General features: G+C 41.6%; 1 protein-coding gene across 8 annotated transcripts in view; it reads left to right on the top strand.

The window, feature by feature from the left end:
• The window catches only part of pxk (PX domain containing serine/threonine kinase), a 54,322-nt gene extending 41,058 nt beyond the window's left edge, over nt 1-13,264 (top strand). For 3 of the 8 annotated variants that reach the window (XM_042324935.1, XM_042324934.1, XM_042324940.1), the window contains 4 exons: nt 4,051-4,114; nt 5,335-5,394; nt 10,179-10,615; nt 10,664-13,264. In XM_042324935.1, the coding sequence (XP_042180869.1) occupies nt 4,051-4,114; nt 5,335-5,394; nt 10,179-10,417 (363 nt within the window). In that variant the 3' untranslated portion in view covers nt 10,418-10,615; nt 10,664-13,264. Of the gene's footprint in view, nt 1-4,050; nt 4,115-5,334; nt 5,395-9,318; nt 9,347-10,178; nt 10,616-10,663 lie in introns of those variants that run through there. The other 5 variants (XM_042324938.1, XM_042324939.1, XM_042324936.1 and 2 more) reach the window with 5 other exon arrangements.
• Nucleotides 13,265-13,331: the final 67 nt, after the last annotated feature.

Below are 13,331 nucleotides of genomic sequence, written 5' to 3'. Positions count from 1 at the left end.
TATGGTTCCTGTATGGTTCCAGTCCATGTATCTAGATGCGTATGGTTCCAGTCCATGTATCTAGATACGTATGGTTCCAGTCCATGTATCTAGATACGTATGGTTCCTGTGTGGTACCAGTCCATGTATCTAGATACGTATGGTTCCTGTGTGGTACCAGTCCATGTATCTAGATACGTATGGTTCCTGTATGGTACCAGTCCATATATCTAGATACGTATGGTTCCTGTATGGTACCAGTCCATGTATCTAGATACGTATGGTTCCTGTATGGTACCAGTCCATGTATCTAGATACGTATGGTTCCTGTATGGTACCAGTCCATGTATCTAGATACGTATGGTTCCTGTATGGTACCAGTCCATGTATCTAGATACATATGGTTCCTGTATGGTACCAGTCCATGTATCTAGATACATATGGTTCCTGTATGGTACCAGTCCATGTATCTAGATACATATGGTTCCTGTATGGTACCAGTCCATGTATCTAGATACGTATGGTTCCTGTATGGTACCAGTCCATGTATCTAGATACGTATGGTTCCTGTATGGTACCAGTCCATGTATCTAGATACGTATGGTACCAGTCCATGTATCTAGATACGTATGGTTCCTGTATGGTACCAGTCCATGTATCTAGATACGTATGGTTCCTGTATGGTACCAGTCCATGTATCTAGATACGTATGGTTCCTGTATGGTACCAGTCCATGTATCTAGATACGTATGGTACCAGTCCATGTATCTAGATACGTATGGTTCCTGTATGGTACCAGTCCATGTATCTAGATACGTATGGTTCCTGTATGGTACCAGTCCATGTATCTAGATACGTATGGTTCCTGTATGGTACCAGTCTATGTATCTAGATACGTATGGTTCCTGTATGGTACCAGTCCATGTATCTAGATACGTATAGTTCCTGTATGGTACCAGTCCATGTATCTAGATACGTATGGTTCCTGTATGGTACCAGTCCATGTATCTAGATACGTATGGTTCCTGTATGGTACCAGTCCATGTATCTAGATACGTATGGTTCCAGTCCATGTATCTAGATACGTATGGTTCCAGTCCATGTATCTAGATGCGTATGGTTCCTGTATGGTACCAGTCCATGTATCTAGATACGTATGGTTCCAGTCCATGTATCTAGATACGTATGGTTCCAGTCCATGTATCTAGATGCGTATGGTTCCAGTCCATATATCTAGATACGTATGGTTCCAGTCCATGTATCTAGATACGTATGGTTCCTGTGTGGTTCCAGTCCATGTATCTAGATACGTATGGTTCCTGTGTGGTACCAGTCCATGTATCTAGATACGTATGGTTCCTGTATGGTACCAGTCCATATATCTAGATACGTATGGTTCCAGTCCATATATCTAGATACGTATGGTTCCAGTCCATGTATCTAGATACGTATGGTTCCTGTATGGTACCAGTCCATATATCTAGATACGTATGGTTCCTGTGTGGTACCAGTCCATGTATCTAGATACGTATGGTACCAGTCCATGTATCTAGATACATATGGTTCCTGTATGGTACCAGTCCATGTATCTAGATACGTATGGTTCCTGTGTGGTACCAGTCCATGTATCTAGATACGTATGGTTCCTGTGTGGTACCAGTCCATGTATCTAGATACATATGGTTCCTGTATGGTACCAGTCCATATATCTAGATATGTATGGTTCCTGTATGGTACCAGTCCATGTATCTAGATACGTATGGTACCAGTCCATGTATCTAGATACGTATGGTTCCTGTATGGTACCAGTCCATGTATCTAGATACGTATGGTACCAGTCCATATATCTAGATACGTATGGTTCCTGTATGGTACCAGTCCATGTATCTAGATACGTATAGTTCCTGTATGGTACCAGTCCATGTATCTAGATACGTATGGTTCCTGTATGGTACCAGTCCATGTATCTAGATACGTATGGTACCAGTCCATGTATCTAGATACGTATGGTTCCAGTCCATGTATCTAGATACGTATAGTTCCTGTGTGGTACCAGTCCATGTATCTAGATACGTATGGTTCCTGTATGGTACCAGTCCATGTATCTAGATACGTATGGTTCCAGTCCATGTATCTAGATGCGTATGGTTCCAGTCCATGTATCTAGATGCGTATGGTTCCTGTATGGTACCAGTCCATGTATCTAGATACGTATGGTTCCAGTCCATGTATCTAGATACGTATGGTTCCAGTCCATGTATCTAGATGCGTATGGTTCCAGTCCATATATCTAGATACGTATGGTTCCAGTCCATGTATCTAGATGCGTATGGTTCCAGTCCATATATCTAGATACGTATGGTTCCAGTCCATGTATCTAGATACGTATGGTTCCTGTATGGTACCAGTCCATATATCTAGATACGTATGGTTCCTGTGTGGTACCAGTCCATGTATCTAGATACGTATGGTACCAGTCCATGTATCTAGATACATATGGTTCCTGTATGGTACCAGTCCATGTATCTAGATACGTATGGTTCCTGTGTGGTACCAGTCCATGTATCTAGATACATATGGTTCCTGTGTGGTACCAGTCCATGTATCTAGATACATATGGTTCCTGTATGGTACCAGTCCATATATCTAGATACGTATGGTTCCTGTATGGTACCAGTCCATATATCTAGATACGTAAGGTACCTGTATGGTACCAGTCCATATATCTAGATACGTATGGTACCTGTATGGTACCAGTCCATATATCTAGATACGTATGGTTCCAGTCCATGTATCTAGATACGTATGGTTCCTGTATGGTACCAGTCCATGTATCTAGATACGTATGGTTCCTGTATGGTACCAGTCCATGTATCTAGATACATATGGTTCCTGTATGGTACCAGTCCATGTATCTAGATACATATGGTTCCTGTATGGTACCAGTCCATGTATCTAGATACATATGGTTCCTGTATGGTACCAGTCCATGTATCTAGATACATATGGTTCCTGTATGGTACCAGTCCATGTATCTAGATACGTATGGTTCCTGTATGGTACCAGTCCATGTATCTAGATACGTATGGTTCCAGTCCATGTATCTAGATACGTATGGTTCCAGTCCATGTATCTAGATACGTATGGTTCCAGTCCATGTATCTAGATACGTATGGTTCCAGTCCATGTATCTAGATACGTATGGTTCCAGTCCATGTATCTAGATACGTATGGTTCCAGTCCATGTATCTAGATACGTATGGTTCCAGTCCATGTATCTAGATACGTATGGTTCCAGTCCATGTATCTAGATACGTATGGTTCCAGTCCATGTATCTAGATACGTATGGTTCCAGTCCATGTATCTAGATACGTATGGTTCCAGTCCATGTATCTAGATGCGTATGGTTCCAGTCCATGTATCTAGATGCGTATGGTTCCAGTCCATGTATCTAGATGCGTATGGTTCCAGTCCATGTATCTAGATGCGTATGGTTCCAGTCCATGTATCTAGATGCGTATGGTTCCAGTCCATGTATCTAGATGCGTATGGTTCCAGTCCATGTATCTAGATGCGTATGGTTCCAGTCCATGTATCTAGATGCGTATGGTTCCAGTCCATGTATCTAGATGCGTATGGTTCCAGTCCATGTATCTAGATGCGTATGGTTCCAGTCCATGTATCTAGATGCGTATGGTTCCAGTCCATGTATCTAGATGCGTATGGTTCCAGTCCATGTATCTAGATGCGTATGGTTCCAGTCCATGTATCTAGATGCGTATGGTTCCAGTCCATGTATCTAGATGCGTATGGTTCCAGTCCATGTGTCTAGATGCGTATGGTTCCAGTCCATGTGTCTAGATGCGTATGGTTCCAGTCCATGTGTCTAGATAGGTATGGTACCAGTCCATGTATCTAGATACATATGGTTCCTGTATGGTACCAGTCCATGTATCTAGATACATATTGAATCATCTTACAAGGGAAAGAAGCAGATCCCTAGCACACACACACGATTCATTATCATTTTGTAGCAGAATTGTCATTGATAGAAATATGTTTGTTTGTAGAAGTCCAGACAGTCGGCCTATGAGAACGAGGAGGATCTCTCTGTGAAATACAACAACAACTCTGGTATGTCATCAGCACTATGGTTTAAATAGACCATTAATATACTCCTGCCGAGTGCTCAAACAAATGTATTAACTCTTTATTATAAGACTAAAATGTGAACTGTGTTTTTCAATGTGGCTAAAGCATGCTCTAGTGGAGGCTGCAAGGTAATAACATCGTAAAGCTCGGGTCTCCAACCCTGTTCCTGGAGAGCTACCCTCCTATAGGTTAACTCCAACCCTGTTCCTGGAGAGCTACCCTCCTATAGGTTAACTCCAACTCTGTTCCTGGAGAGCTACCCTCCTATAGGTTAACTCCAACCCTGTTCCTGGAGAGCTACCCTCCTATAGGTTAACTCCAACCCTGTTCCTGGAGAGCTACCCTCCTATAGGTTTTAACTCCAACCCTGTTCCTGGAGAGCTACCCTCCTGTAGGTTTTAACTCCAACCCTATTCCTGGAGAGCTACCCTCCTGTAGGTTTTAACCCTGACCCTCCTGTAGGTTTTAACTCCGACCCTGTTCCTGGAGAGCTACCCTCCTGTAGGTTTTAACTCCGACCCTGTTCCTGGAGAGCTACCCTCCTGTAGGTTTTAACTCCGACCCTGTTCCTGGAGAGTTTTACCCTCCTGGAGAGCTACCCTCCTGTTTTAACTCCAACCCTGTTCCTGGAGAGATACCCTCCTGTAGGTTTTAACTCCAACCCCAGTTGTAACTAACCTGATTCAGTTTATCAACCAGTTAATTGTTAGAATCATGTGTTCTATATTAGGGTTGGAGTTAAAACCTACAGGAGGGTATCTCTCCAGGAACAGGGTTGGAGTTAAAACCTACAGGAGGGTATCTCTCCAGGAACAGGGTTTGAGAGACCGCTGACTTCGATAGTTATATAGTTCAATAGTTTAGGATTTTAATACTGGCATTAGAAAATGTCCATACACATGGATGACATAACAGCTTTGTTTACCCTGGCAACACTGACATGGCAACACTGACATGGCAACACTGACATGGCAACACTGACATGGCAACACTGACATGGCAACACTGACATGGCAACACTGACATGGCAACACTGACATGGCAACACTGACATGGCAACACTGACATGGCAACACTGACATGGCAACACTGACATGGCAACACTGACATGGCAACACTGACATGGCAACACTGTTTACAATGCAATGCTGACTGACTGACTGGCTGACTGACTGATCGGATGTCTATCTTCCTGTCTTTAGGTTCAGGAGCCAGCTCCCCACCGACCTCTCCCTCCTCCCCCACCCCTCCTCACACTACAGGTAGGTACCAACTATATTACCATGAAGATGTTACTAAACGTTGCATTAATCAGCCTGTTATGTTAAACAGTGTTTTCCACTAGCGCCGTCTGGCGGCTAATCAGCCTGTTATGTTAAACGGTGTTTTCCACTAGCGCCGTCTGGCGGCTAATCAGCCTGTTATGTTAAACAGTGGTTTCCACTAGCGCCGTCTGGCGGCTAATCAGCCTGTTATATTAAACAGTGTTTTCCACTAGCGCCGTCTGGCGGCTAATCAGCCTGTTATATTAAACAGTGTTTTCCACTAGCGCCGTCTGGCGGCTAATCAGCCTGTTATGTTAAACAGTGTTTTCCACTAGCGCCGTCTGGCGGCTAATCAGCCTGTTATATTAAACAGTGTTTTCCACTAGCGCCGTCTGGCGGCTAATCAGCCTGTTATATTAAACAGTGTTTTCCACTAGCGCCGTCTGGCGGCTAATCAGCCTGTTATGTTAAACAGTGGTTTCCACTAGCGCCGTCTGGCGGCTAATCAGCCTGTTATGTTAAACAGTGGTTTTCCACTAGCGCCGTCTGGCGGCTAATCAGCCTGTTATATTAAACAGTGTTTTCCACTAGCGCCGTCTGGCGGCTAATCAGCCTGTTATGTTAAACAGTGTTTTCCACTAGCGCCGTCTGGCGGCTAATCGACCTGTTACGCACTCATTTTCAGTCGGATACGTTTTCCACTTCGTATTAACTAGGTTACTTTTCATTTAAAGGTTTTCTATTTACTTGTCCGTCGAGCCTTCTCCAACTAGAACGAACGTCTTCTAGCGATTGATAGGACAAGCGCCTGTCAGTCACAAAGCCATGACAGGGAAAAGCAGCAGAGAGGAAAAGCCAAAGCGAGAGGTTTCACTCTCACCAAAAATCTGTCCGATGTGTTTCTAGGAGCTTATTGTAGGCTATTTACTGGGTTTTAATTGACAACTAAAACAGCAAGTGTTGAGTAGTTTTATAAAAAGGTGTTGTATTTACTGACTAAAGTCGATCTACTATAAATCCGTTTGCCATTCAGAAATCATTCCAACGTGAATCATACAGTGAATCATACAGTGAATCATACAGTGAATCATACAGTGAATCATACAGTGCCTTCAGAAAGTATTCACACCCCTTTTTGACATGTTCCTTATTGTTGTTGTTACCAAGTGGGATTCAAATGGTTGACAAACATAACAATTAATCCATCTACACAAAGTACTCTGTCAAAGTAGAAGAAGAATTACAACTTTTGTTTAAAAAAAAAAAAAAAAATATATATATATATATATATATATATATATATATAAAAAAATATATATATATATATATATATATTTAATGAAAATAAAACACTAATATCTTGATTTAGATGATAAGTATTCAACCTCCGAAGTCAATTTACGTTAGAATCACCTTTGGCAGCCATGACAGCTGTGAGTCGTTCTGGGCAAGTCTCAGAGCTTTGCACAGTTGGATTGTACAAGATTAGCATTTTTTTATTCTTCAAGCGCTGTCAAATTGGTTGTTAATCATTGCTAGACAGCTTCCAATTGGCTTATTCATCCCCCTTGTTACTATTCCCCAGGTTGTTGCTGTAAATGAGAATGTGTTCTCAGTCAACTTACCTGGTAAAATAAGGTTTTGGGGGAAAAAAGAGCCATTTTCAGGTTTTCAAGCCGATTTCAGTCAAAACTGTAACTAAGCCTCTCAGGAACATTCTATTTTGTTTCGGTAAGCAACTCCAGTGTAGATTTGACCTTGTGTTTTCGGTTATTGTCCTGCTGAAAGGTGACTTCATCTCCCAGTGTCTGGTGGAAAGCAGACTGAACCAGCTTGTCCTCCAGGATTTTGACTGTGCTTAGCTCCATTCCCTTTATTTTAATTTTAAAAAACTCCCCAGTTCTTAACGATGACCAGCATACCCATAACATGATGCAGCCATGCTTGAAAATATGAAGTGGTACTCAGTGATGTGTTTTTTTGGATTTGCCCCAAACATAATGATTTGTATTCAGGACATAAAGGACATTTCTTTGCAAAATATTTTGCTGTTTTACTTTAGTGCCTTATTGCAAACAGGATGCATGTTCTGGAATATTTTTATTCTGTAAAGGCTTCCTTCTATTCCCTCCGTCATTTATATTAGTATTGTGGAGTAACTACAATGTTGTTGATCCATCCTCAGTTTTCTCCTGTCACAGCTATTAAACTCTAACTGTTTTAAAGTCACCATTGGCTTCATTCCTTCCTCTCCGGCAACTGAGTTAGGAAGAACGCCTGTATCTTTGTAGTGACTGGGTGTATTGATACACCATCCATCGTGTAATTTATAACTTCTATGGTAGATACCAGACCCTCAGGTTCATAGACTATAACGCTATGGTAGATACCAGACCCTCAGGTTCACACAGACTATAACTCTATGGTAGATACCAGACCCTCAGGTTCATAGACTATAACTCTATGGTAGATACCAGACCCTCAGGTTCATAGACTATAACTCTATGGTAGATACCAGACCCTCAGGTTCATAGACTATAACTCTATGGTAGATACCAGACCCTCAGGTTCAGGCTATAACGCTATGGTAGATACCAGACCCTCAGGTTCAGGCTATAACGCTATGGTAGATACCAGACCCTCCGGTTCATAGACTATAACTCTATGGTAGATACCAGACCCTCAGGTTCATAGACTATAACTCTATGGTAGATACCAGAACCTCAGGTTCACACAGACTATAACTCTATGGTAGATACCAGAACCTCAGGTTCACACAGACTATAACTCTATGGTAGATACCAGACCCTCAGGAGAAGACTATAACTCTATGGTAGATACCAGACCCTCAGGTTCATAGACTATAACTCTATGGTAGATACCAGACCCTCAGGTTCAGACTATAACTCTATGGTAGATACCAGACCCTCAGGTTCAGACTATAACTCTATGGTAGATACCAGACCCTCAGGTTCACACAGACTATAACTCTATGGTAGATACCAGACCCTCAGGTTCACACAGACTATAACTCTAGGGTAGATACCAGACCCTCAGGTTCACACAGACTATAACTCTAGGGTAGATACCAGACCCTCAGGTTCACACAGACTATAACTCTAGGGTAGATACCAGACCCTCAGGTTCACACAGACTATAACTCTATGGTAGATACCAGACCCTCAGGAGAAGACTATAACTCTGGCAGTTTTGAAATCAGTCAGCACCCTGCCCATTGATACTGATTTTAAGTAATAGTTCCTCCACAGTGATGTGCATGAGGTCTATGTTTGTTACCATGTCTTAGCACTGTTTTCCGTATGGTGGGGCTCCCCCTTGTGGTAAAACAGAGGCATTATAATAGTCCATATTATTAGGTTAGATTAAGCACTGGTACAGAGGTTTAGATAGAGGCTGTTTTGAGACTTAAAAAATATATATATATATGATTTCATGCTGTCTTGAGTTCTATCAAATTATGATCATGTTATTGCCTGTGATTTATAAGGAAGATTGTATTTGTATGCATGCATATTGGTGTATATATTTTTTTCAACAACCATACTGTATATTAGACTATTGAGACTATTTTAGTTTTTAGCTGGTGAACCTGACTGGTTACTTGAATTTGTATTTTTTTATTTTATGATGTTGTCCTCATATCATCATGTGATTACTAGATGGACCATCTGAGTAGTTATTCTGGTCATACTTCAGTGTTTTTTTCCTTTCTTGTTTATATATACTTTTCCATTCATTTTCCACTCAGCTAATCAGTAATCACACCATACTGTAAATAATGAACATTTTAGTTTGAATTAACAGTAGTGTTGATTGTACTCCTCAAGGTACTGTTGACCAATAACAGTGATTAATCTGCCTCTCTTTTCCTCCTCTTTTTTCTGTCTGTCTGCCAAGTAGAGCATGCACCATTTTGAACATGTGTGGGGTAAAGTAATTCAATAATGATTCCTATATGTTTTTTAAAGCTGCAGTCGACCCTGAAGCACAGCAAGTACACTACACTTACAGTACTCTGTACCACTGTAGTCAGGCTTGTGTCCATAGTAGAAGTATGTAATGATACTGCTCAGAGCAAACCAGATGAAACTAATACTAAATGGAGAAACACACATATCTTAATTATGAAAATATTTTAGAGCTTTATACTATAGAATCTAGAACCTATTCTAGATTCTAATCTTAACAGAGTAAATGACAAAATCCAACGCGATTTATATCAGTTTTATAATAGTGAGATGGCCGTTTTGGAGATGGCGCGGGGTGTCGTCCGTTTGAAAATGGCGCGGGGTGTCGTCCGTTAGAGAAGTTGAAACACCTCACCATTTTCAAACACCAACCTTAAATTTCTGCTCACTAAAACATCAAATATTGATAGTTACAATTTAATTAAAGATTTATATTTAATCTCCTGCATTGATTTGCCTTTGCTTGCTTGGTAAAAGGGTGTCTGCAACTTTAAAAGGTCACAATCTGCAATGATCAAAACATTAACGTTTATTCCTTTTTTGGGGGGGGATATTTATTTTCACCATTGTCATTGATATTGTCCACCTCCCAACAAATTGTTTTGCTCAGAAGCCTTTGCAGACTCAAACACTGCTTGAAGCTCAAGTGTAACATTGTAGATTGTGATCCCTGTGGTGGTGATTTAATTGATGACATTGGAAACACTGTTTACAGGAAACATTTATATTGATGTATTTTTATACATCAGACTACCATTCAATGTTTTAACAGTTGATTTCTTGTTGATGCAGGAGTTGCACCACCTCCTCCTCCTCCTCCTCTACCACCTCCAAGTGATAACCCTGGCCAGTCCCACGCCCCTCCGCATCCTCCTCTCCCTGGGCCAGGTCCTCCTCCTGCCAACGGTGTGGGGCGTGGTGCCCTCCTCAGCTCCATCACGTCATTCAGTATAGGCAAACTGAAGAAAGCAGTGACCATCGACCGCAGCATCCAACACTCTGAAGAGGGCCGCTCTTCCTTCTCGTCCTGACCCTGTGGCCCCAGTCACCCCTAAAGGTTACCTGTCGTCCTGACCCTGTGGTCCCAGTCACCCCTAAAGGTTACCTGTCGTCCTGACCCTGTGGTCCCAGTCACCCCTAAAGGTTACCTGTCGTCCTGACCCTGTGGCCCCAGTCACCCCTAAAGGTTACCTGTCGTCCTGACCCTGTGGTCCCAGTCACCCCTAAAGGTTACCTGTACCCTGTGGCCCCAGTCACTGTTACAATCACCCCTAAAGGTTACCTGTCGTCCTGACCCTGTGGTCCCAGTCACCCCTAAAGGTTACCTGTCGTCCTGTTCAATCATATTTTTGCTCTTTCAGGTTTTTTTTGCTTCTAAATTTAGTTCCCGTCCGATGAGTTGACCCCCAGCCCCGCCCCTTAAGGTTTGAGGTAGGGGACGGGGCATCAACTCCTTTCCAATATGGCCGCCTCGTTGGTTCTCCCTTTAGCACAAACATGACTGGTCAGTGGACTGTACAGGTGGTTTAAAGATGAGGTGGCATCAGCCTGGTGTCTATCTGGAAGACTGCAGTGAAGGACTTTATGATTTCAGTGGAACGTCTTCTTATTTACAGCGAAGTGACTTGAATGAAATGTACAAGCAACTGTGAGGGAAGTGATTCAGAAAGCAAACACATGAACCACAGGTGTTTTAGAGGGACTGGGACTCTGACCTGACATCCAACAGCCATGTCATCACAGAGACGACTATGAAAGAACTGTCTGTCATCACTGTGAGACGACTATGAAAGAACTGTCTGTCATCACTGTGAGACGACTATGAAAGAACTGTCTGTGTCACTGTGGCGACTATGAAAGAACTGTCTGTCATCACAGTGAGACGACTACGAAAGAACTATCTGTGTCATCACAGTGAGACGATTATGAAAGAACTGTGTCATCACAGTGAGACGACTATGAAAGAACTATCTGTGTCATCACAGTGAGACGACTATGAAAGAACTATCTGTGTCATCACAGTGAGACGATTATGAAAGAACTATCTGTGTCATCACAGTGAGACGACTATGAAAGAACTATCTGTGTCATCACAGTGAGACGACTATGAAAGAACTATCTGTGTCATCACAGTGAGACGGCTATGAAAGAACTGTGTCATCACAGTGAGACGGCTATGAAAGAACTATCTGTGTCATCACAGTGAGACGGCTATGAAAGAACTGTGTCATCACAGTGAGACGGCTATGAAAGAACTGTTGGTCTGTTATGTTTATTGTATCTTTTTTTTTTTTTAGCTTTTTGTTTTCTTCTAATGAATGGAAGGAGATGTGATGCTGTTGGACTGTCTGTGGTGCTTATATCTATGTGCCACATTCATCTCTGTGCCTGCGTCAATATATGGCCTTGTGTCCCAAATGGCATCCCATTTCCTATATAGTGCACTACTTTAGTAGTAGTCCGCTATATAGGGGATAGGGTGCCATTTTCAAATGCACAGATAGATACAAAAAAAATCAATGGACGCTGCAAGGATTAAAACCTCAGTTTACCCATGGCCGCTTGTTTAGTAAACGAGAACCACCAGAAATCTGTCACCATTCAGTATGCAAAATAATTACCCCAAATGATGACATGCTGTACTTACTGGTATTAATCAGTAACAGTATACAAATTAAGATTCAAATACCTTTTTTAAAAGATTGTTTTGCTTTTTCCTCTCCAAAATAGCAGTTTAAAGATGTTGAAGGATTGACTATTTCTCTGCTGCACTTGACTGAGGGGGAGGGCTTTTCTCTACGATCCAGGTTTGACACACAACTGTGAGCGGTTTACTGGGTGAATGTATCTAAAAAAAATTGATTCTGGTGTTTACAAGAAATTAATCCTAATCCTGAAATGAGTTAACGAGCTAATCTGTTATTGATCATCATAATCTGTACCTCTGCTACATCCAACCACTGTCAGAGGAACTGAAGGAACAGTACATCCTCAATCTGTCTGAAAAGCCAAGTTACAATCTGCAAAACTGTCTGAAATGCTTTGTCTTGTCAACATTACAAGATTAACTTGTTTTGAAGATTGATATATTGGCACATTCAGGACAATTACTAATTGGCTGCATTTGCACAGGTAGCCCAATTCTTATCTTTTGCCAATAATTGGTCTTTTGGCCAATCAGATCATATCCTTTGCCAATAATTGGGCAACAGATAAGAACTAGGCTGCCCGTGTAAACGCGACCATGGAGTTTCATTATCTCTGCTTATTGTTACCTTCTCTTTACATCACTAACAGAGTGGTGTGTGTCCTTGTATGTAACAATACCCAGAATACATTTCCCCTCATTATGTAATTTTATCCAATCTCTCACCTCTCTCTCTTTTCCAGTTCAGGGGGTCGTCTAAGCGAGGCTTCAGTATGACATTGTGTTTATTTGGCAGCCGTTTGTCCAATAAGAATGCTCCCTGCTGCATAGTTTATGTAATTAGTTTATAATTAAGTCTTTCTATCATTGCTGCCTGCCAACCTTTCTGATTTGCACTGCTGAGTATGGAGTTTTAAAGTAAATACTATACCACCTTTTGGCAGTATGAATTAACAACTCGGTGACAGGAAAACAAAAATATTTTATGATTGAAGATGACTGCACTTTAAAATGAAGTTACTAACATTTTCCAACCCCTTTTTTTGGGGGTTGGGGTGGTGGGGGTTGTATGAAACCATATATTGTCCGTCTGCTGCATTAAAACATTAAAATTCATAACTGTTTGGGGTTTGTATGTTTTGACCCTGCACAGCTGTGTCGGAAAAAGAAAAAAAATACAATTATCGAGATTGTCGTATTATACTTATTTTATTAAAATCATGGACTGAAATGTGTGTTTTTATTTTCGTGGATATAAAATGTATCGTACTGTCCGTAAAGTAACTTCACACCCCACC

Source organism: Oncorhynchus tshawytscha, linkage group LG07 (assembly GCF_018296145.1).
Source record: "Oncorhynchus tshawytscha isolate Ot180627B linkage group LG07, Otsh_v2.0, whole genome shotgun sequence".
Taxonomy (NCBI): domain Eukaryota; kingdom Metazoa; phylum Chordata; class Actinopteri; order Salmoniformes; family Salmonidae; genus Oncorhynchus; species Oncorhynchus tshawytscha.
The sequence above is the reverse complement of the archived record's forward strand: the minus strand, read 5'-3'. Positions and strand labels throughout refer to the sequence as shown.